Raw genomic sequence first — 23072 nt, 5'->3', positions numbered from 1 at the left:
CTCCTTTCATAACGTCTCCTTCCATTACGTGAGGTTTACCGCATCTTTGTGTGCCTCAAACGGCAACTGAAATAAGATCCCTCCCTCCTCTACTCAACTGCCCCCATGGGTAAACAGTTTAAAAGTGCCATAGATTTTTGTCCCACCCCGCCCCACCCATTTGTTTAAAAGAAGAAAAAAAACATAAGTATTCCTCGATGCCTTTTCAGAGGTCTCTTCACCAGTGAGAAGAACGAATGTGGCAATAGTTAACTTTAACTTTACAATATTGTTTATACAAGAATTAAAGCCAATCCTATTCTTACAGTATGTACAGTCCCCACCCCACCCAACCCCTCCCACTCCTCCCCCCCAGTCCATGGGTACATAAAGACACGACAACCCTATACTCCATAGGTCCAGTTGTCCTCTGAAATGATACTGTATTAGTTCCTCAGTTTAACTCCATGTGCCTTCAGCCATAACTTCCACTTCTCCGCATCCACAGTTCCATTTTCTTTTTGCCAACAGCATGTACAGTAGTGCTTTAATTTGTAAACTTGAAAGCCACAGAGGAGGTTTCCTTTCACTCTTCATCTGTACAGACCTGAAATGGACAAGAAACGGTAGCTGTCAAGTAACATAGTGCTCAGATGAGTCCTGACAGTTCAGTCGTGACGATAAGATTTTTTTAATTTTTTTTTATCTCACCTTGACAAACGGGTGGTCCAGCAGCATGCTAGCGGTCCAGCGGCGTTTGGGTTCACTCTCCAGACAGTGACCAAGGTAGTCCTTCCCCTCTGTGCTCAGCTTCTCTGGGATGGGGGGTTTATGGCCCATGCCCACTTTGTACATGATCTGGAAGTTGTGCTCGTACTCATGCCAGGGTCTCTGCAGATGTAGATCAAAGTTAGAAAATTAGTCATTTCCTGCTTGTGGTTCCACTTTTCCTGTAGCTTGAAGTGGTAAGGTCTTGTTTGCATTGAAATGACAAATTTGACTTAATGAGCTTTAGGTTTAGATCTCTTTTAAATAACTCAAGAATAGCAGACTTGCTGTCGCAACTCTGACTCCACAGCCTTTACTCAGTCTCACACAGCAGTTTGTTGTCACGTCTATTGAATCTATAATAAGAATGAATCAGCATGTCACACAAAGAACCTCAAAAATGTATGAGCATAAATGTGTAAATATGTCACATTAATATTTTAACTGAACTGAAACATTAAATATGCATGCTGGAGCTACAGCTGCTCTACAGTGGGTCCCTTGTTTACAATAATAACAAGAAGGCTACAAGTATCTGTCTTTTCCTCTGTGACAGCACAAAGAAAGACAACACCAAATGACATCATGCCTAGAAGCGTGTGTGAAACAGAAAAACAGAAAGTGCTCACCTTTCCTGTCACCATCTCAATGAGGACGCAGCCCAAACTCCAGATGTCCGCTGCTCGACCGTGACCTTCACCCTTTGCTCTGGTGATGACTTCTGGAGCCATGTATGCTGATGAGAAATATGACAAAACAACAAACAGTTTAAAAACTAGCAGTAACTAAGCAGTAATTTATTGAAATGACACAGTATTGCACTGGAATGACATACTAATGGGAAATTTGCAGTGCTTTCATCATAACCAGTACAAACATATATAAAAAACTAAGATTTGAAGAGTACATCATAGAATATCTCTATATTCATATTATACCTATTATAAACAGCAGATATCCATTGAAAAAAAGGGTTATAAAGCGCCCCCTGCTGGCTACTTGCAACACAAGTCAGAAGCTTTTACCTGCTGTTCCCAGAGTGCTGTTCACCTCTCCGGGCATGGTGTGAGTATTGTTCCTCAGCTTGACCGAGCACCCAAAGTCTCCCAGTTTAATGAGACCAGACGACGTCAGGAAGATGTTGGCTCCTGATACAGACGGAATCAACAATGGGAAGAACGGGAGTGTGTTCAAAAAAATGTCCTGTGCTTCATGAAAGGAAAACAAACAAAACATAAAAGAAAAAGAAAAAAAAAGAGCGAATGAGACTGACCCTTGATATCGCGGTGGACAATGCCGTGTTCGTGGAGGACGTTGATGGCTGTGGTGATCTGTTTACTGTAGAGCCGGATGACGTGCTCCTGCAGCCCCAGTCTGGACACCTCCTCCAGGGTGCCCTCGTCACAGTACTCCATGAAGATGTACATCTCCTCCTGTGAGCGAGCACATGAAAAGTTTACGGCAAAGCGCTTCGGCGAGCAGCAGCGTGCGATGCCTGGGCCGACATGAACGGACGCCTCTTACCCGATGGAGCTCGACTCCAAAGTATCGCACCAGGTTTGGATGTTTAATGCCTTCAAATATTTTCAGTTCATCTGCAGTCTCTTTGATTGTTTTGTGATCATTCGGCTGGAATCGGATCTGGTGGACAAATGTATTATTATTATTATTATACATTATTATTATAATAGTGTTCATTTCTTATTATTTTTTAAAACTACTGGATTATTCTTGCTAGAGTACATACCTCCTTCATGGCCATTAGTTCTCCAGTGTCAACATTGATGCAGGTGTACACCTTCCCATACTGGCCTTCACCTGTTTTCACACACAAACACAACATCACTGCCTGTTGGTGTGCTCAATAACGGATATTATAATAAATGCAGTAAGAAAGAAGCCGCACCTATCTTGTTGCCCCTCTGCCACTTGAAGGTCACTTTCCTGAGTCCGACTTGCATGACGTTGTCGTAGGACTTGGGCGTGTGACACACTTGTCCGATGATGTTGCGCTGCTTCATCGTGGCGTAGTGTTTATCCTCGAACTTGCGAATGGAGCGACGGACGGCCTCCATGGGGCTTTGTCGTGCCGCTGTGTCTAATAGAGAGAAGGGGGCGGGAGGGGATTAGTTACAACTGAACTGTATGGAGCAGGGTGTCCAACAGGCCTCAGTCAGTCGGTCGGTCGGTAATCTCACCCTTGGACTGGTTGATGAAGGTGCGGAGCTCCCAACTTCGCCGTGCAGTGCTGTTGGGATCTCCCTTCGGGTAGGAGGGTTCTGTGGAGAGAGGAATCGCAGGGAGTTTTTCACCTCATCAGGCAGATTAACATCCACTATGTGAATTAAACCAAACCTGATGAGCACAGTGAGTGCACCCACCTTCTCTGTCCTCTGTGGGGCTGGAGTGGCGGCTCAGGGATTTGAAATGCAACTCTGCAGCGACTGACGACAGACGGTCATTCTCATGGTAACTGGATCCCCTGCAAGGACGTGGAAGAGGATGATGCACACTGAGGTCCAGACAAGAACCTCAGACTAGTATAATGCAGTCTGGATTTTTTTTTTTCTTCTGTCCATGGCCAAATTAAAAATCAGCACAGAGGAAAGACTCATCTGCCAAGACTGCACTTTGTTTTTCTGCTCTGTTCTCCATACAGTTTCATACACTGAGAGGTTCCTTCCTGTTAAAGCTGTGCAAAAACAGTGGAGGTCACTGTTTCCTTAAAACGTCTTTACATTTGCAATGGGTTGGAGATTATAACATTGTCTTTACCTTCACCATCTGAAATGCCAAAATTAGGTTTTCAAAAAATATAAAACAAAGTCCCAAAATTGTCTGACCTTCTCCTGAGAAACAAAGAAGCCTCCTGACACCCATTAACAGTTAAGCATGCATCAGAGCCATTCACACCTCAAGGTTAGATCTCTAGAGTGCATGTTCTGATTTCAAAAGCACACATAGATGCACAAGGAAATCTCAATGCAGTAAAGACCCAGCATCGAAGCAAAACTGGTGTTAATAGCACTAAAAAGCAGAATATCAGAGCCCACTCTGTCAATGAGGTAGTGCGTTTTCTCGTTTCCTCCATTTTCACACCATTCACAACCTCCTGAACAGGACTTGTGTGAGGCCATTTTTTTCTAACTTGGTGACAATATGTGAGGCATTTCAAGACTCCACTATCACTTCACTCACTTCAATTGATGCTTAGTGTTTAGCAGTCAACATCAGTTCCATGCATATAATCAATTAGTGTTAATTGTTGCTGTAAATGCAGAATAAATGCAGAAAATGCAATTATTAAAGTGATAAATCAAATTAATTTCATTATACTACTAGATAAAATGGTTCATGTTGGCCAAAGGTCCAAACTAAAACTTTAGGACTATGGTCTGTGCCAGTGTGGAGCCTGGAAATGATCAATTAACGACGGATGGCAGGCTGATTTTGTGATTATAGAAGTTAATTCAATATCTCTCTTAACCCTCAGCATTCATTGTTCATATAGATACAATCAGAAGGCTAAAAGCAGGAAATCTGCTATTTGCAAAGCTTTTAAATCAATCTACAAGTAATAGAAGAAAAAACATTTAAATCTAAATGATATCGCTCTGGAAACAGAAAGGTTTCATTCTTCCCATGGTTTGAAATTCACTGTTAAGGCTTTCTCTGTCCTCAGCTGATGTCTCCAAATCAGAACAAAATTAAATTTTAAATCATTGAACACGAACCAAAGCTTAATGATAATCAGTGGCAGTTTTCGGTTCTTTTTTGTGTGTGTGTGTCTGGGGCTGTGCTTTGACAACAGTTTCTACCAGGTGACTTGGGGGCAAGGCTACCTGACGTCACTGGGGTTGCTGCTTGGTGCTTTGGTGTGGCTGTGTTCCCCCGCGCCCTGAGGGACGGGGCGAGGGCCGTTGGGGAACAGCTGGTTCCGGAGATCGCAGGGGAGACTTCGAGAGCTGTGTGGTGAAAAAACAAACTGAGGAGCTCCGCCGTGGGAGGTGAGGTGGCTTGGCATGGGATATGTATGCATATATGTTTGTGCGTGGGACTGGGAGGCTGGTTGACGGACACATACTCTCACACTCAGACATGATGATCAAAAAAAAAAGAAAGAACGATAAAATGACCACTTTACACGAAGCATCACACAACACACCAGCTCAACAACTACAGAGCATAAGAGCAAGGAAAATGAGCCATGCAGGAAAGACCTACTAATAAAATTCAACTGTCATCACATACCTGAAGCCCTCAGCATTAGGGATGAACAGATTTGGGTTTGGTGGGTCACTATGGCAGCGAGGAAACTTCACAGGACGTGGACTATTCCTGGGAGCTGAAAAGAAAAACACACAGAGCTTAATTTAGTCACATCACCCACCAAGGCAAACCTTTAACAGACTACGTATTGATGCAGTGGAACTCCTAGCTATAGACTTAGCTTGCTACAGTGACATGCATAGTATACATACTATATGTATATTTTTAATTGCAAAATACTTCACATAGGAGGAGGGAGGGAGGGAGAAAGGAAATAGAAATGCACAACACAAAGGATCTAAAATCTAAAGTCTTATGTTTGTATAACATTAAATATTCAATTCTCAGAATGCAGAATGAACAAACTGCACAGAAATAGCTCCTTTATGTGGCTATATACCGGCCACATTTTACCAACCACATACATCCAGCGGTTGGGTCATTACGCAATAAGATGAAAGCCACTGTAATGTGCCGACAAAGACACACCAGCTGCACCATCTTGTTGTGTGATGCTGCCAGTGTATCGTCTCTGTATCTTGGTTTGCACATTCAAGAAATAATGCTGGCTGGGTTGCGGTGGTCATTTTTGTAGCATTATTTTTCAATAAAAACAACTTTTGTGTTGCATCAATGGGCAGACACAAGTTTGTTTGACAGTCTGCAGTCAGCGTGGTTCGAAAGACATTGTTTAATCTTCTTTTTTTAAATCGGAAAATGTTTGTGGAGCAAACATGCTCTTTTTTCAGCAACACCCCACTTCACACTTTCCCTTTTTCCCAGAACCACCGCAGTTTTTTTTTTTACTGGCAACCACAGAGCAGCAGCGTGGTGTTACTCAAATAAGTCTGTGTAACCAGAGGGGTCAGTCAAACTAACAACACTCCAAGACAAACAAATAATTCTTTGCTATTCTACAGGAACTGGACTGTTTCTTTGCCGCTGTGTCTGCTTTGTGTAACAGCCCATCCCCGTGACACTCAGGTTATAAACTCCCAACAGAATGTAAACACAGAAAACAGATCATGAACTCCAGACACACAAGTCGCTGACACTTTGTATCAAACGAGAGCATCTTACCTATGTAAAGGCCGGTGACTGGGCTGTGAGGTTTTCCAATCACGTGTCCGATACATTCATTCATCAAAGATTGTAAATTCTGCAGAGACATCAACAGGTGATAAATACATCATATTCCAGGTATGCTTGGGTGAATTCCCAGAAGACAATAAAAAGGGGAGAAAACACAACGTTACCAGGAAGTCATCCTCCGGTAATGCCGATATGAAGGCAGGTTCAATGGCCTGAAGAAAATCAAAACCCTGAGTCGCCCACCTGCAAGTGCAACATGTCAGTCAGTCAGTCACTGTCTCAACACCTTTGGCTACTGTTTACTTTACTCCCTCCGTTTGCTTGCATTTGTCCTTTAACAGGATAAAATTACATGTAATGGTAAACGGACGTGCACTTATATCGCACTTTTCTAGTCTCTCGGACCACTCAAAGCGCTTTACACTGTAGGTCACTTTCACCCTTTCACACACACCCATTCATACAGTGCGGGAAAGCTAACAATTCACACAGCCAATGCACACATTGGGGGGTAAGTTTGGGTTCAGTGTCTTGCCCAAGGACACTGCGACATGCTGACTGGAAGAGCCTAGAATCAAACCTCCGACCTTCCGGTTAGGGAACGACACGCTTTACCTCCTGAGCCACGGCCGCCCACTACATGTGCATCAGCACCTTTCTGAAAATCACTGCGGTAACCTAAACTTTACAGTTGATGAACAAATGTGTTAAATGGCAGATTTTAGCATCTTTATCCTTGAGGACATGTGCCTTGTGTTTTCTGCTGTAGGAACAGGACGTACTCCAGTGGCACAGTTTTAAATCATCCAAATACAACGACAGACATGTGATCAGTGCTACATTTTTTGCAAATTCCTCTAAATACTTTCAGAGATTCCTCCATTATGCTCATACTGCAATTACAGTGTGTTCCATCAAATAACCTAGAGGTTTCACACCATCATCAGATTACAATGTTGCCATGGCAGCTGAAGCTTTTGACAAACAGCTACAATAAATGTATTTCAATTAAGACTGTGGCTCTCACACATGAGCTGAATATATCTGGTTTTACAGTGATTAGTTAGACAGCAGGGCAAATTAAGAATTTAATCACAAAAACACAACCTCTTTAACTACTATTAACTATTAAGAATAAAAGGTTTTATCAATCTATTGTTTGTTAAAGGTGATGGGAACATTATCTATTTATTTATCTATCCAAGACTAATTGCACTGGCAGGATACTATGTAGCGTTATCTATTTCTGGATCTGACAGATCTGACAGATCTGACAGGTCGGCCGCGCCTGGTAACATCAGCTGATAAGACCAACAACACGTCACAGCCATCAGCTGACTTCTGAGGAAGACTGCTCGCTAGTCGAAACATGCCAAGGTAATTTCCTTGTGTCTGTTAAAAAAGTAGAAGGCATAATGAACGCAATCACACTGGCAGGATAAACTCGAGGGTCTGGCCGTACCTGGGCTTGGTGCCCCTGCCGCTCTCACATTTGGTGAGGACATAGGTCATCCATTTGCGGGCAAACGCAATGTAGCGCTCCCCAATCCTCTGCCTGAACTCTCCTGACATCAGGCGCACCACCTCCTTGTGGTACTGTGAATAACAAAAAAAACAAAACAGCAAAGTATAAATCAAGTATTTCAACTTCAATTGAAACCTAAATGCTGGTGAAGAGGAAATTGACTTGTTAGGTCACACGCTCTGACCAGGAAAAATCATGAGTCAAAGAGAGGAAGCATGTGTTTCCCTATAAACATACTTTGTAACAGTTCACGCCTCTACAATCTCTTACCTCAAAGGCAAAATTGTAGCCCTGTATCATTGCCTCCCTGTAGTACTGATGCAGAGTGGCTGACTCAGACTCCTCCACCTCCGCCTCGAACTCTGAGGTGAACATGAACTCCACTCGGTCAATGGCGGTGCTGATCTTAATGCATAGCTGTAGTGCCTCATCCTGTAGTAGGAGAGACAAGGATAGGGAGAGGAAAGAGAAGAACTTTATTATTTTCATAAACAGGCTTCAAATCACAGCAATGAGCAAAACTGGACCCATACAGGATTTGTCCTGTTAGAAGTTTAGTGACTTCCTCTTTAGAAAAATCTAGTAGTGGCCCAGACTAGTATTTTTCCAGGTGATGTTAATGGGGCAGACATTCAGGGTAAATTATTATTGCAGTTGTGGTGGAAAAAACAGGTTTGAAATTAGGGCACAAATGTGAACCTGTTTTTTTTTTGTTTTTTTTACAGCAACAGAAACTAAACCAGTGTTTAAACAGGTTCAAAATTATAGTGTGTGGTTATGCAAATGAGGGTACCTTCAGCTCCTCCAGAGCGCCGGCGATGAGAGGCTGGCTAGATGTTTGCTCTCGGCTGAGGGTGAGCACATCCTCCATGGACTGCTGGAAGGCCTTTCGCTGGGCCACCAGGTGAGCTGAGTGCATCACTATCAACAGCATGTTCTCCACCTGAGAGCACATTAGACCAGCGTAAGGCTTGTGAACGATGGACACACACACATGCACATAAATAGACTCACACACACCTACGCCTACCTTCATGGCCCTTAAAGTGTCAACAGTTTCCATCTGGGGGACCAGTTTGAGCTGCTCTCCGCCCCACTGAGCCCAGTCAGAGTCAGGACTGGAGTCGCCGGCTCTGTGTTTACTCATGAGCAGGTAGGCCTCGTCATCGGTCATTTCCTCGGGCTCTTTGGAGCAGTCTTTCCCCGCGGCTGCGTTGAGAAGCTGTAGGATGAGGGGCCGCTGTTCCATCAAACCACAGGGGACAAAAACTTGCAGCTCTTCCAAGCCGAGAATCTGAACCTGGATAGAAGAGGAGGAAGTGGTTAAATAGTACAGGAATGACCTCAGGATGGAAAGGAGCGATCGGAAATGTGCAAAATTAAAAGAAGTGCAAACACACCTTGACATAGTTTCTCTTTTTAAGTGCCTCCAGAAGACAAGTCACCCCATTAGTGATACTGAAATCTGCAGCGACTTCCAAGTCCTGCAGAGGGGGAAGCAAACAAAGTGTGTGTCAGAACACACAGTCCCAGTTCTTCAGTGAGCTGAGAAAACAGGGTCACAGCTAAACTGCAAAGTCTGTGCTGTTGTGGCTTTCTGTTTCAGGGGAGGGAAAACCCTTCGCTGCTGCTGCTGCTGCTCTCACCTTGCGAAGCATTTTGGCAAAGCCCAGAGCCTTGGACGCTCGCTCCCTGGCCTCGTGGAACAGCTCTTTAAGTGACCGACTGGTCTCAATGACTGACCGCCTGGAGGAGTCAAAGGGTTCAAGGTTTAACACAACTCCACTGGGACAAAAAAAATCAGGAGAGTGACTTAAAAAACTGATTTTATTTTTATGTTTTGATGTAGTTTATTTTACTTTTTTATTTTACATTGTATTGCATTGTTATTATTCATGCATCTCAGCAGTTCTGTGTTGGAAATACTGACTTACCTGATCTCATCCGAGGCTGTGCTATCGTCGGCACTTTCCCAGAATTCATTGTCACTTTTTTGCAAGCCGGTATCAAGGAACTCTCCAGTGGATTTGAGCAGCATCCCAGCAATGTCACTGCCGAGAGCAAAACAGTCCTCAGTCTTGTATAAATGATTCATAAACTCTTAACTTACGCTAAAAAGGTTTTATGTCACTTTGGTTCCATGTAGGTGACATTACTGTGACAGGAGTTAAAAACTTTACTTTTAAACTGCCACGCATTAGATGAACCGCAGAGCCACTCACCAGAAAAGCTTCCCTGACTGGGCCTCTCCTCCGCGGATGTAAGGAGTGATGACCTTGGTGAAGTGCCACTCCTCCTCCAACAGGTTCTTTAAGCTGTGAGAGGCCTGAGGCAGCTGTTGCAACATCTGGATCCAACTGTGCATGTAGTCAAAGTAGACCTACCAAAACGGGGACAGATGTTACATTTGTCACATCTCAATAATGAATAAATTCACAAGGCCTTTCTTGACAACGGTTATACACTCATAAACATACTTTAAAACATTAACGTAGCGTAGAGGAGAGGAGGAGGAGATTAGGAGTCTTACCACCAGCATCTTGTGGAGGTCCTCCTCAAACTCATCGATATTGGCATTTGTCTGCAAGCCCTGAGCGTCAGTCACCACGCCGCGCAGCATGAACTGATAATACTGCTTCATCAGAAGGCCGCCTTTAAGAACCTCCTTACACTCGCGCACCAACTGCAGAGCACAATAAACAGATAAGCCTTCACATAAGACAAAACTGTTGCCTATCTTTAAGACGTTTAGTACACTTTTAACTAAACTTAATCATTTGTTCAATAATCAATACAGAGGAGTTACGCAGCTCTCTAAGAGGCTTGGGCAAGTGGCAACAGAAAATCAATTCAAACTGAAGGAGTAAATCTCCCGGCCCAGTCTGTGTCCATATAGAAAGTGCACATGCATAATACAGTCTGTTGGATCTGGCAGATATTACCACACAACTGGTTTCTTTATATAGGACCGCAAACAAACTGAGAGACACTGTATGTTAATGAGATGTAAAAAGAGTTCAGTCATTCAGCATGAGTGGCAGCGTGTGTGTGTGTAGAGGAGAGTCAGTAAAGCTGAGAGCTGCAGCAGCTGCTTGCCTGTTTGATGCTGAGCAGCGAGGGCTCTCCGGCCGGCCTCTGTTCAAGTCGCAGTTTAAGGCATTCGTGAATGACGTTGAGAAGGACTCTGCACAGCACGAGGAACGCCGGCCGGAAGGACGGGAGGTCCATGTCCAACAAATCCTCCCAGGACACTTGGTCGGCTCCGAGCTCGGGGTCCGCCGGACCGCTGCAGGACACGTGACGCGACAGCTCTGGCAGGTAGTCACTGTAAAGCATGGGGTCTGGGAAGTCTGCGAACTGCAGGTAGGAGACATGTCCAGGTGCGTTACAGTCACAGACAACTGGCTTTGGAATAAATTCAACATTGTTTTTTGTTTTTACTAAATCTTATTCAAACTGTGTTTCATTGCATTTACATTACCATCGTCGACCTGATCCTGAATTTTGGAAAGACAATCCCCCTGTTATCAACATTATACAGCAAGTTGTGTCTCCTCCTTCCCTCCATAATCACATCAACAATCCAAGAAGTTTTCACATTCCTTGTTGTACATTCGGAGGAGGAGAACGATGTCTGAACTTCCTGAATATGCTGTGCTGAATTGTCACGGCTCATTTTCTCCGACACCCAGATGAGCTCATTGCTCATTATCCACTGTAGTCGAGTCAAAAACAATCCTCTTTTCTTTATTGCTGCTCTTTATTTCTTTCTGTAGCTTTCTCACTGTGTCAACACATCCGCTCTTGTTTACAGCCTGGGCTCAGACTTCTTGTAAGCTCCTATCTGTGAGAACACCTCCGACTGCTGTTTCCTCAAGTGTTGAGTTAAATTACTAACATTTGCAAAGAAAACTAGACAGCAGCGTAAATCAACGTTATCTCTGAAAAACAGATCTATGATAAAAAATGTATAATAGCATCCACCGTCTGAGGGAGCGCAACTATATCTTCAGATACATTTCTATTCACTGCCTATAAGCATCAAATGTTAGAGGATAACTTAGCAACTTGTCCCTTTGAATAAATTACGCTCTGACTTGCTTTATCCATCTTTATATCTTTTCTACCTATGTTTCTTGTTCTGCACCACAACACCACAGGGAACTCTTTGAATGTGAAAACACATTTGATAACAAACCTGTTTTTGATAAGAAACACCATGCAAAGTTCTTCCAAGAACTTTCCTGTTCTTGGAAGAAACCGGTTTATGAGATAAATTCACTGAAAAAAGATTTAGACAAACAGCAGCATCAAAACAGCTGAGCCAAACCACAAAAAGGTGCCGGCAGCATACCAACATTTATAAAGAAATATGGCGATGCAACCATCACCTTCTGAAGATAAATCACTGAACAAGATCACAGTATTGATCTTTTCCGGTGTGATATCTCCTCTCAAACCAAATCCAGACTGTGAGAAGTATTTCAGTGAAGGAGTGAATGGGTCCAGCCTGTGAATGGCTCACTGCTCTGCAGGTAACAGTACAGGTGGCTGCCATAATGCTCGGTTAACAGGAACAATTGTACTGGACTATAGCATTAGTAGGCTGCTCTGTGCAAACAGCATGTATTACTGCAGAGCAGGGTGACACCTTAAGCGAGACACCTGTAACCATGGTAACGTGTGATGTGTTGTAATATGCTGTGCACAAAGACGGTGACAGCTGGAGCTTCAAAATGCTTAGAAGACATAGTAATTGAAAATGTTTGCCAAAAATGAGACAACATGTCGCTGACCAACACTTCATTGACTAACACTGATTAAATGAATAAAATTTGACTAAAACGTAACCAATGGGTATTCTCCTCAAAATACTAAATCAAAATCAGGTGCTTAACAGTGTAATACTTGCAGATGCCTTCGTACACAGCACAATGTCTCACTAAATGTTTGTGTTGAGACGCCGGTCATGTTGTCTAAAACTCAAAGAAGCTGTTTCAGGCTCAAGGTGAAACTACACTTTACGAAGACATGTTTTTCTAACCCTAATAAATCTATAAAGTTCTGTTTAATTCAGTATCGTTTAGTTTAGGATGAAATGCTTATTATCAGTGAGATGTGCAGAAGACTGCAGGTGTTATTCTCTCACCTCCAGTGCAGGAGTGTGGCGGAGCAGCGCTGCTCTAGACCGCTGGAGAGAGCGGTCCATCAGTTTGTGCAGTCTGAGGATCAGTTTACGCAGTCCCATCTGTTTCAGAGCTTTATCCACAAATGGTCTGTAGATGGCTGTGGGGCAGAACACTCCTCCTCCCGCCATTGCTTCTGCACTCACAATAGCGGTCGGGAGAAACTCGTCTCCTGACAACAATCGGGAAAATTTAGGCGTCAGTTGCGGAGACAACTCTCCATCTGCTACGTGTCCGAATCCCCCCTCCTCCCCCTCCTCCTCCTCCTCCTCCTCCTCAGCATCCCTGTCCTCCCCTTCGCTTTCAGCTGTAAAAGTGGCTGTTGAGTCATTCTCCTCATCCTTTTCGTTCTCCTCCTCTTCATTGCCGCGAGAGCAGCGCGGCGAGGGGATCTCAAAGACGGGCCACCCGATACGCGATAGGTCGTGGAGGCCCAGCACGGTCGCCATGACGCGCAGCTTCTGGTTGAGGTCCTGGGTGATGTTGAGCCACAGACAGAGCGCCTGCACCCTGCCCTGGAAGTCCCGTGCTGCGTACTTTTCGTAGTCCTTCTGCAGGGCCTGCAAAGAGGGGTACAGAGCTTCCACAGACTCCAGCAGCTCAATAACCCGCTTGACCTGCTCAAACGCCAGCCGCTGGCGCTGAAGGTGTTCCCTGCAGCCGGCGCCAGAGCCCAGAGGCTCCGCTGCGTTCATCTCAGTAGAGGGGCAGGCGCTGAAGCCCCAGGGATCGACTCCACAGTGGTTGGTCTCTGCTACGGTGGCTTCCCTCTCTTCGCCGCTGAGTAGATCTGGGATGTTCTCGTACCCTGAACACTGGGCCCCTCTCAAGCTGTCGTAGTTGACCTTAAAGTGCAGCACCTCGTTGATGATGTCGGGGATGGCCTGGCGGGCGGTGAAAAGAAAAAGGTCTTGATCGCCGGTGGAGCGCCGCGCGTGCCACGCCTGCAGCTCCAGCCATATGACCTCGTTGTTGTGGCCCATGAAGGCCATGTTCTCCAGGCCTCGCTGCTCTTTCTCCTTCCTCTTGGAGGACATAGACGTGAGTTTGAGCAGCAGCCGCAGAGTTTCAAAGAACTTGAGGCGGTCGGCCGGGCAGTCTGTCCTGGAGGTCTGGCGGTGGGGCCGGCCAATGTGGGGCATAGAGACGGGAAGTTTGCCGCTGCTGCAGCCCAAGCTCAAGTAATGCTTCCTGGGATCCATGCTGAGGGAACCGAAAGGGCTCGACTTGGAGAGTGGGTCCAGCATGAAGGAGCCTTCGAACGTCTTCTTGTGGTCTCTCTCGGTGGAGCGCAGCGTGGCCCTCTGCTTCTTCCCCTGCTTGTAGCTGTGCTCCTCCGGCGGCTCCGCAGGCCTGGGACTCTCTCTCAGAACAGACGGGCTAAGATCCACTGTGGTGGAGAGACACAAAATGTATCCTGGTCAGTGCAAAGTGTGTAAAACTGCATGTGTGACATCTTAAAAATTCCAATTGAATCGATTTGGGAACTCACCCTTGTTGGGAGACCGACCGGCGCTCTTTGCCTGGCTGTTCCTTTGATGTTTGCCAGACATGCGTTTCATCTGACGGGGCGTATAAGGAGGTGATGTGCCGTACAGAGCTTCCTCTTCCTCACTGGGAGAGTCATAGGATTCATCCACCTCCAACTTCTGCTGGGATGCATTTTCCACTGGCCGTGCCTGCCTGCAAACATTGACAGGAAAACAGAATGAAACAAACTAGCAAGGTGGGCTCGATTCGTGTTTTTAGAACAACCACAGCTGCAAGAAAGTGAAGGTAACCACATCAATGGCATTAGAAAACTGTTTCAGTCATATCTCACGGAAATGCAAGAGAAGAAGCATGCAGAAGGTCACAGAGTGCTCGTGTTTGTACCCAAAACACAGAGTGCAGCAAAACCTTCCTCTAATGCCTCAGCAAACAGGTCGCTAAACTGCAACCAGACTGAATGTCTGCTGCTACGTCCAGCAGACTGGTGAGTTGTCTGTCCTCTGGAGCCTGACTGGCTGCCTCCCAAATGTACAGCAGCGATGCTCTGTGCATGACCACAGCCGTGCAGACGCAGGATAATAAGCTGTGGGCACCCTCGCTCGGTCTAGGTAAACATAATGGCTCAACCAGAGGGAGAAATAGTAACCCTCATTAACTCTGTCTGCTAAGTCATCAACCATACTGCACAAGTCCAGTTTTCATTGAGCACACACTCAGCCGGTGCACGTAGAATTGTTGCACCATGTGCAAATACAGCTACTAATGCAAAGCAGCGCATTGCTTTCATGTGATTAGAGTAAACCTTGAGCCACAAAATAAAAAAGAAAAAGATGTGGACACCATGGTGGCTTAACCACATCCGGACTGAGAATTTCAAATAAGTAAAGTCCACGGCAGAATAGGTTGCATCAAAGGAAACACGGTTGACACTTGAATCATTTCCTTCAGGGAAAAAAAAAGGAAGAGAGGGTAAAAAAAAAAAGCAGAGTGCAAGCAGCACGCTTTTCTAGATTACATTGTCACAGCTTTGTTCCCTAATGCCTTTCTGAGGGTTTTTTAATAGGATTAGAGACAAAGGTTGGAAGGTCTGACCCCCGCCAACAGAAACAAAAAGAGGAAAAAAAAAGGAGGGGCATGAAAAAGGGCGTTCTATATGCTGGTCGCCATGTGTCCCACCATCCATCATCTGACTGAAAGGCATTCCCCAACACGCGCCTGTTAGTGAGTGTGCAGACGGAGTTGAAAGGGGCACAAGGCTGTATCACTTTCCCTGGGGGAGTTTGTGTGTGTGTGTGTGGGGGGGGGGTAATCTGGAAATCACTTGCTTAAGCTTTTCAGGGAGCCACATAGAGAGAGAGTGAGAGTGCAGACTTGTATTGCCCATCTGCACACACACACACACACACACACACTCCCCTGGGATCAGCTGTGGAATTACATGCAAAGCAGACAGACAGACACCTGCTGCAAGTCCTGCAACTTTTAATGCGAGAAGACTCAAGCTGAGATCAATGCTGCATGACAGCAACACAGTGCTGGAATAATGTCAACAGCACACCAGTGTTAACCACCGCAGCCTTTACAGAATAACGCTTGCGTGACAGAACACTGGTGCCATTATGAGTGTATTGTATTGGAAATTGTGAATGGGCTTGTTCTGCAGAAGCAGCACACCACCACAGTGATCTTTTCAGTATGCAGGCACAAGAGGGGAACAGTAAGCAATCTTGTGTGTCACAATAAGGCTTTCTAGCTTCAACTGCAACAGTCTAATGTGTGCAGTGCAAATGCAATGTTCGGCACAGGTTATCAGGAAACTGCGTTCAGGGAAAGAACAGCAGATGGGAATGCCATCGACCTCCGACTGCGTCCTTAACAAGTATGATCAGATTGTGCGCGCATTAGTAAACATTCCAAAGCATGCATGAGTGAGCAGGACAGGAATAGTAAATGCATGTGAGAGGGAGTGACACTGGTCACCGGTAGGGCTGGGCGATATGGACCAAAAGTCATATCCCGATATATTTTGTCTGAATATCGATATACGATATATATCCCGATATTTTTCCGCAAAGTGAGAGCAAATGTTCAGTCAAAGTTAAAGCCAAATATGACAAGTCACAGGTAGTTTAATTGAAACCGGCTATTTCACTGAACAGTTGCAAAATCAAATGAATAAATAATAAACAGGTTTCTTCATCTGGTTCATGAATAAATGTTCAGTTGCTCAAATAACAAAATATAAACATAAATGCTGCCTGACAAGAGTACCTTTTTTGAAATCAAAGTAATGGAGTAATGGATTTTAGAAGGCGTGATTCCATAAGGCCTCTTCTAAGACCAATGTTAAAAGTTGGCTGGAAATTTGAAAATATTGTCATTATCATGTATAATTTAAGACATTTCTGTAACATAAACACCAGCTATAGCAGAGTCTTATAGAAAGGCACTCTTGAAATAAAAAAAAAACTATCAATTGTCTGCACTAAAAACTAAAAAACAACAACTGCCTTGTGTCTCTGTTATTTCTCAGAGATTTTTTTTTTTAAATCTGGAGTCACGTGACGTGCCCCACGTCTTTTCCGGTCAGTCGTCATGGAGACGTCACGTGACACTCACGGACCCACGGTTTGGACCAGAGTGAAAACAAACGTGTGTAAACCATGGATGTATTATATTATCATAGATCCATGGGGTAAACGCGAACCATACGAGCTGAATCTGGTGAAAGCACCGCGGCTCACAGAGGTCTGGAGCTCTGACGCTGCTGCAGGGGACGACGTGCTAACGGCTAATAACAGCTAACGGCTAACAGCTGTGCTACAGCAGCTGACTGAGCCTCTAGAGCCGCGGCTCGGCTCGTTAACGGCAACGAGGTCGACGTGGACTCGGTGCGTTCCTCTCGGTCAGCTGGTGAAGCAGCGGTCTGAAGCATGAATAAAATAGTTAGAGGAGGGACGGAGCGGAGCGCGGCGAGCAGTGCAGGGAGCTCCAGATCAGCAGCCTGAATGGAGCAAGGATCACAGCGCAAATTTGAACTATATCGATATATGCGATATGGTCAAATTCCATATCCCATTAAAAAATATATCGATATATTTTTTATATCGATATATCGCCCAGCCCTAGTCACCGGTTCAAAAAAGACGCTTCCTTGCGCAGAACAGCATGACTGAATCACTCAGGAATGACAGCGGAACCAGTGACGCCATCGCCGGCTATTTGTTTGGTTGCCATGAGACTCTTCAAGCACAGATTGTGCCGCTGCAGTAAAAAGCTTGTGCAAATTCCTCTTCTGAATTCCTTGCTTTTTTCCCCCCCCTGCTAAACCTTTACTCGCAGGCCGCCCAGAGAAAGTTAGTGGCCTGCGTGCCCTGCAGTTAACCATAGATGCTCTGTGGTCCTCAAGCTGTCCCTTGCCTGGCCGCCACCGGGTGAATTATCACTGCAGATGGTGTCTGGCTGCTCTCAATGGCTCATCTGATGGCTCATTGGGGGCTCCAATAAAGGCCTGAGGAATGCTAGAGCCCCTGGGCAGAAACACTGAGTGCATAATAAACAGCACAAAATCAGGACTCTTTTCTCTACAGCGACTGAAGCAGTGATACCAAGGGGCTGCCAGAGTCAGGGGGGCCCTGACCTTTGACACCGACCATCCACACCATTGTACCAGGAAGGGGCGCTCCATTGTATGGTCGTGACACGTGGCCCGTGAGGCCCACGGCTGAATAGCACACAGCTGGTTGGTGAGCACACTTGCTCACAATGTCCAAACTATGGGGGATTTTTTTCAGAGAGAGGAAAAGGAGGAGATGGAGGCTGGAGGGGGGAGGTGGGGAGGGGAGGGGGGGGTCTCACAGCACACTTTCCAATTAATTAGGTCATGCTGACATAGCTGATGCTCGGTAGGCTATATCCAGATTTTGAATCCCACCTCCCATAAAACGGATGTGTCTGCTGCCCAGTGATATCACCCTAAGGTGAAGCGTGGAGAAGCCCTGAGAATATAAAAACCTGTTTGCCATCAGCCCAGATTTCAGCATGCACGTCTGACCGGCTGTAACACCCTGATAAACTGGCAGTGATCGCATGTTTTTGCCGTAGGCTGACAGAATTCAGAAACAATGAACATGACATACTTGACCACACCCTCCTCTGGAACAGTGTGACACTGCCAGGAGTGGACTTCCCAGCCCTCTCCTACATGCAACTGTGCAGAGCATACACTAACTGTGCATGCACTTGAACATACACACAGACACTTTGACACAGAAGCAGAAAATGCAGTTGCATTTGCTGCTAAGCTCACTATCTGGCCTTATTCAACAGCAGGGAACATCCTCTGTCTAAGACACAGGCCGTACTGTACCAGTGGAGGCTCATGCCATTAACCACAACAAGTCACATGACCTGAATGTATCTAAATGTAGACACTGCAGACAGCAGGCTCCAGAGCGATGCTATGCCTTATGTTTTTATGCCACTTGCATGAATGCACTGCAGGTAGCAGGCGGCTCCACCTTCACATTCAATCTGAAACTGCCAACAGTCATACACAACACCCCACATTGCAGTCATCTGTGTCATAAATGCCAATCTAATCGATTAGCAAGTTATTCTGCAGCCCCATCTTTCCTTTCCCTTTCTGTTAACTATCATCTGACACAATCTTACCCCTGCAGCGCGTCAAGTGCAGTCATTTCAGTAGTTACAGAGATGCCATTGTTAAAAAAAAAAGGAGATAAACAGAGGAGAGCGACAGAATGTGAAAGCAATGCAGCATTCATTTCTCTAAAGCAGGTGTGGGCAGAGACAGGATGCAGTTCGGAAATGCTAGAGGACGGTCCATCTGTATTCTACAGCCTGTGCTGCTGGCAAATGCAGGCATTAATGAGTTCTCCCCCCCCATGAGCGTCGCCGGGGCTCCAGGCCGCCATCCTCTGTGCACATTACACCACATCCTGAAATCCCAGGAATGCTTGTCAGCCACAATGTCTTCAGACTGACTTTGAAAATGAGACATTATTGACAAAAGGGCCTCTGTTAGTTGCAACGATGGGGATAGCCTTCAATTGCCACGCAAGCCCATAACTACTCCTTCTCAAAATAGCTGTCGGTTTGAACTAAACTCGCATTTAGTGCTTAATCGATAAGACGCCTTTGTTGCAAAAAAAAAAAGGAAAATGACTCGTTTTTGCATGTGACCCTTTCATTTCATTCTGACCTTTGAATTTAATTACACATCTGCCTGAATTGCTCCAGTATCCCTGCAGACACTGCCACACCAGTCATGTAAGCCTTATTGTGTACAGGTTTTGCATGTTTCTGATCCCCAGTACAAGAGAAAGGGCAACTCAACAACAAACAGCAACACTAGGCCACACACTGCATACTTTGCCTTTCACCCCAAACTCTGCACGTACACCCATCAACAGTGCACTCATGTCAACGTGTGATTGCAGTCACAGTATGTTTAATAGCACAGTGTTTATCTTTATGAGACAGCAAGTACATTAACAGAGTCAGCATTCCGCAATCATGTGAGCTGTTTGCGTCCCCCACCTCGGACCTAAAGTGGCCCCAAGGGTGTGCAAGTGAAGTGAATAACAACTGGCTGGTGGCTCAATCATTGCTGGGAAGGGGGCGGGGGGATGAAAAAAAAATAAAAATCAAGCTACTAGCTCAAAAAGCAGGATTATCGCAGATGACAGAGCTGATCCGCTGTGATAAATACCCTCAAAGTCACTCCGCTCTGCAGACAAACAACTGCATGCGAGGAGCGAGAAGAGAGGGAGAGAGGGGAAGACACAACAGCAGATTCCTGAGGGTCTGTCGCCGGCGGTCAGGGGCAAACACTGCGGCATTTCGATTAAGAGATGTGCACATGTGAGGAAAAACATCTCACGGTTGTCTCTTTGTGTGCACCCCCCCCCCCCCCCCCCCCTTGGGAGATTGCTGCTGGCATGTATCCTTCAGCAGCCTTGTCACCACGGTGAAACCCATGTCGTGCAACAGATTGCCAACTAAGTTGCACACCTCCAGGAAAAGGGAAACACGCAATAAAGTATTTAAATTAACACCAAATAGCCCAACAAACATGATTCAGCAGTGGCGTGCGAGTCGAGGACAACAACAACAGGAGCGCCAAGTCTAGCTGCTAGAGAGGATTAACAATAACAGTGGAGCGAAATGCTAGCTACAACCAGCGAAGTTTGTGCCTCGGTGTTTTGGGGGTGAAATGCATGCTCTTGCAACCTCAAATAAACAACAACACACACCCCAAGTTTCTCCTAACGAGCCCACATTGCAACAGTGAACTCACCCCAGCACCGCCAGTGTGTGTCGGTGAACTTGCGGCTGAACAATAAAGTGACAAGCGGCGGCTAACAGTCAGCTAGCCTGTTCCCTGTTACATCGGCTCACTGCTGCTGAATGCGTTACCTCAACATTTTGCCAACATTTTTTGCTCTCCCTCTCTCTCTCTCTCTGGCGAACCGAGAATCACACAGGGAGGGAAAAATACCCGCAGTAAAGTGCGTCTAAAAAACTGTTGGACCCCCCCTCATCCCCAGCCCCGCCGCCGCCGCTGCCTCCCCAAAAGAAAAAGTTTGCAACTCCAGTTGTTGCAAAATGCACTAGTAACTGCACGCGTACCACTATTTGACAGGAAGTCGATTTCCGAGGGATGCGCAAGCGCTGCCATAGAGCCGACTGCAGTGTCACGTTCAGCTCCCTATTTGGCAAGTGCGAGGTCCTGATGGTGTAGTGTCTGTTCAACAAATTCGCATACCTGCTGGGCTTGTTACGATCCGGAGGCTCCATAGCAAAGCAGTGGCTTCTTGTTTCTAGCCGTGCATGGACTAAACCATGTCTAGGCGATATCGCGCAGAGTTTGCACCGGTAGATATTTGCAAGAGAGGCGGATTTTTGTCTCTTTGGAGCACTTTCTATCCGCCGGCACAGTTGACTCTCGCTGGTGCGTATGCCGTCGCCATCTTTCCAACGTTCATTGAGGAGGAGTGCCACAGTCTTGCATTACTACGGCAACCCGGATAGGTCATCTGCGGTCATTTACTGTGTGCAGCGTGTTGTTACCCACAAAGAGCAGCCACCGTGAATAAAGTTTTCACACGGTCCTCATGATTTATCACACTTATAAAGCCAATGCAGTGACAAAATAATCTCATAATAGTTAAATACCCGGGGGTGGTTGATATTAAATATTATTCTTGAAAAACTTTGTTGTTGTTGTTCATGGCCCCTTGCCATCAGTGTTGCAGTTGCCCAATATAACACGACGTGATGATGCAGTTGGCATTTTCAGCAGCATATGGTTAGCAGGAAATTTAGGGGCGCACACTGTAAATTGACTTGCAAAGCAAATATTCACATTTCTTTTTCATTCATGATCCTCAGACACATGGTCTGCCACCTAAAATGACAGATTTCATATTCTTTGAGTCGCCCCTTCATGTTTCACCAAGTCTTGGTTGCACATGTGCAAGTAGATGAAAAATTTACTTGCACTGTCTCAAATTTTAGGGGCAAAGGGCCTCATTAGGGACAGTCTGGAATGTAATTTTACAACTCTGAATTATATGTATTAAGTCTATACTTTAACATGACTTAGCAACATTGTAATTTGAATTGATTTAATTTAGGGATGCACAAACAATGATAAGATAGTCAAGTTGATTTTGACAATCGAATGCAAAACAACCTATGACTATTGTGCTTTCTTGCAACAAGTGTTCCTCCCTGTAGGACCTGTGACAGTGCTTTGTCACTTTGTTGTGCAACCTTGCTAATATCATGTTATTACATACATACAGGGAGCATAATACAAAAATTAACTTAATGCTCTTAAGTTATTAATCTAATACCAGAGTAATGTAGGAATCCTGAATGAGGTGATTATCTGTGGAGTGAGCTGATGTTGCAAGTCGCCCAGCCACTGAAACAGAATATTGACATAGGTTCATCTGCCACTTTCCACTTATTCCTGCACCAATTAAAAGCATGGTGTCTTTTCGATTTATCAGCAGACATCCTGAAATAATGGGAAATGGTGTTGTGCTGTCTGCCTCAACTTCTAATTAATGTTATTTATTCTATGGTTTGTTGTAGTTTTCACATGGCAAGAAACAATAGAGAAACTATACATGTGTGACTCAAGGCATGAAGTGAACATGTACAGAAGTGACAGATTCAGGAAGTATCACATTAAAACACTACCAGGAAACTACTGGAAAAAGTACCTGTCAGGCCTGATCTAATTGTAGAAGCAGGAACAGCAGGGATGTGCTGTATCTTCTTTCTTCAGGGTCATGGAATACAATGAGGACAGAACAATAACCTATGTAGCCTACAGTAACTTTCTGGACTAAATAAGCCACTGTAGAAATACATTTAAAAAAAGTTATAGTACGCTAAGGCTATATATAGCAGTTAATGTTCATATTATATGCTTGGTTGCTGTATAATGCAATTAGCTAATTTTGTGGTGTGGTTTTATGTTTATGCATCAATTATTTTATAAGTTTTTTATAAGTCCTCTGTAGGGCTGTTATAGCCTGAGGAGCCAGTTCTCCCTGAAGCCAGGTGTCTTTCATCGGCGTTGTGATCTTCCTCTTCTTTCCTCCTTTAGTGACAACATAAAAGGCGGAGGGACAGTAACAATAACTCTTGTGACGCCTTTCGACGCCTTTCAATAGAAACCGAAACGCATCTCTACACATTAGCTGGGAGGAGAGGAGACCTTA

At 45.2% G+C, this 23072-nt stretch overlaps 1 protein-coding gene across 1 annotated transcript; it reads right to left on the bottom strand.

Moving 5' to 3' along the window:
* Nucleotides 1-358: 358 nt before the first annotated feature.
* map3k4 (mitogen-activated protein kinase kinase kinase 4) lies at nucleotides 359-21766 on the bottom strand. The gene is made up of 27 exons (XM_083988183.1): nucleotides 21101-21766; nucleotides 14312-14502; nucleotides 12783-14209; nucleotides 10730-10990; nucleotides 10164-10316; nucleotides 9856-10013; nucleotides 9568-9684; nucleotides 9280-9379; nucleotides 9034-9117; nucleotides 8664-8933; nucleotides 8427-8576; nucleotides 7904-8065; nucleotides 7571-7704; nucleotides 6273-6351; nucleotides 6097-6175; nucleotides 4999-5092; nucleotides 4590-4712; nucleotides 3129-3229; nucleotides 2946-3026; nucleotides 2654-2845; nucleotides 2495-2565; nucleotides 2272-2388; nucleotides 2021-2180; nucleotides 1773-1895; nucleotides 1377-1483; nucleotides 691-870; nucleotides 359-586 (listed from the first exon to the last, which is right to left on the bottom strand). Exons 1-27 carry the CDS (start codon nucleotides 21130-21132, stop codon nucleotides 566-568), a joined length of 4767 nt encoding a protein of 1588 aa, XP_083844309.1. The 5' UTR covers nucleotides 21133-21766; the 3' UTR covers nucleotides 359-565.
* Nucleotides 21767-23072: the final 1306 nt, after the last annotated feature.

Source organism: Trachurus trachurus (assembly GCF_905171665.1).
Source record: "Trachurus trachurus genome assembly, chromosome: 15".
Classification (NCBI taxonomy): domain Eukaryota; kingdom Metazoa; phylum Chordata; class Actinopteri; order Carangiformes; family Carangidae; genus Trachurus; species Trachurus trachurus.
This window is presented reverse-complemented; position numbering and strand designations above follow the sequence as displayed.

What these genes read in the sequence shown, in the direction of transcription:
- map3k4 (XM_083988183.1), bottom strand. Translation starts at nt 21,132, where the DNA reads ATGGAGCCTCCGGATCGTAACAAGCCCAGCAG. An exon ending in CCTAATGCTGAGGGCTTCAG is followed by an intron (nt 4,713 to 4,998) that starts GTATGTGATGAC and finishes TTCACCACACAG; the next exon opens with CTCTCGAAGTCTCCCCTGCG. An exon ending in GCAGAGGGGCAACAAGATAG is followed by an intron (nt 2,566 to 2,653) that starts GTGCGGCTTCTT and finishes GTGTGAAAACAG; the next exon opens with GTGAAGGCCAGTATGGGAAG.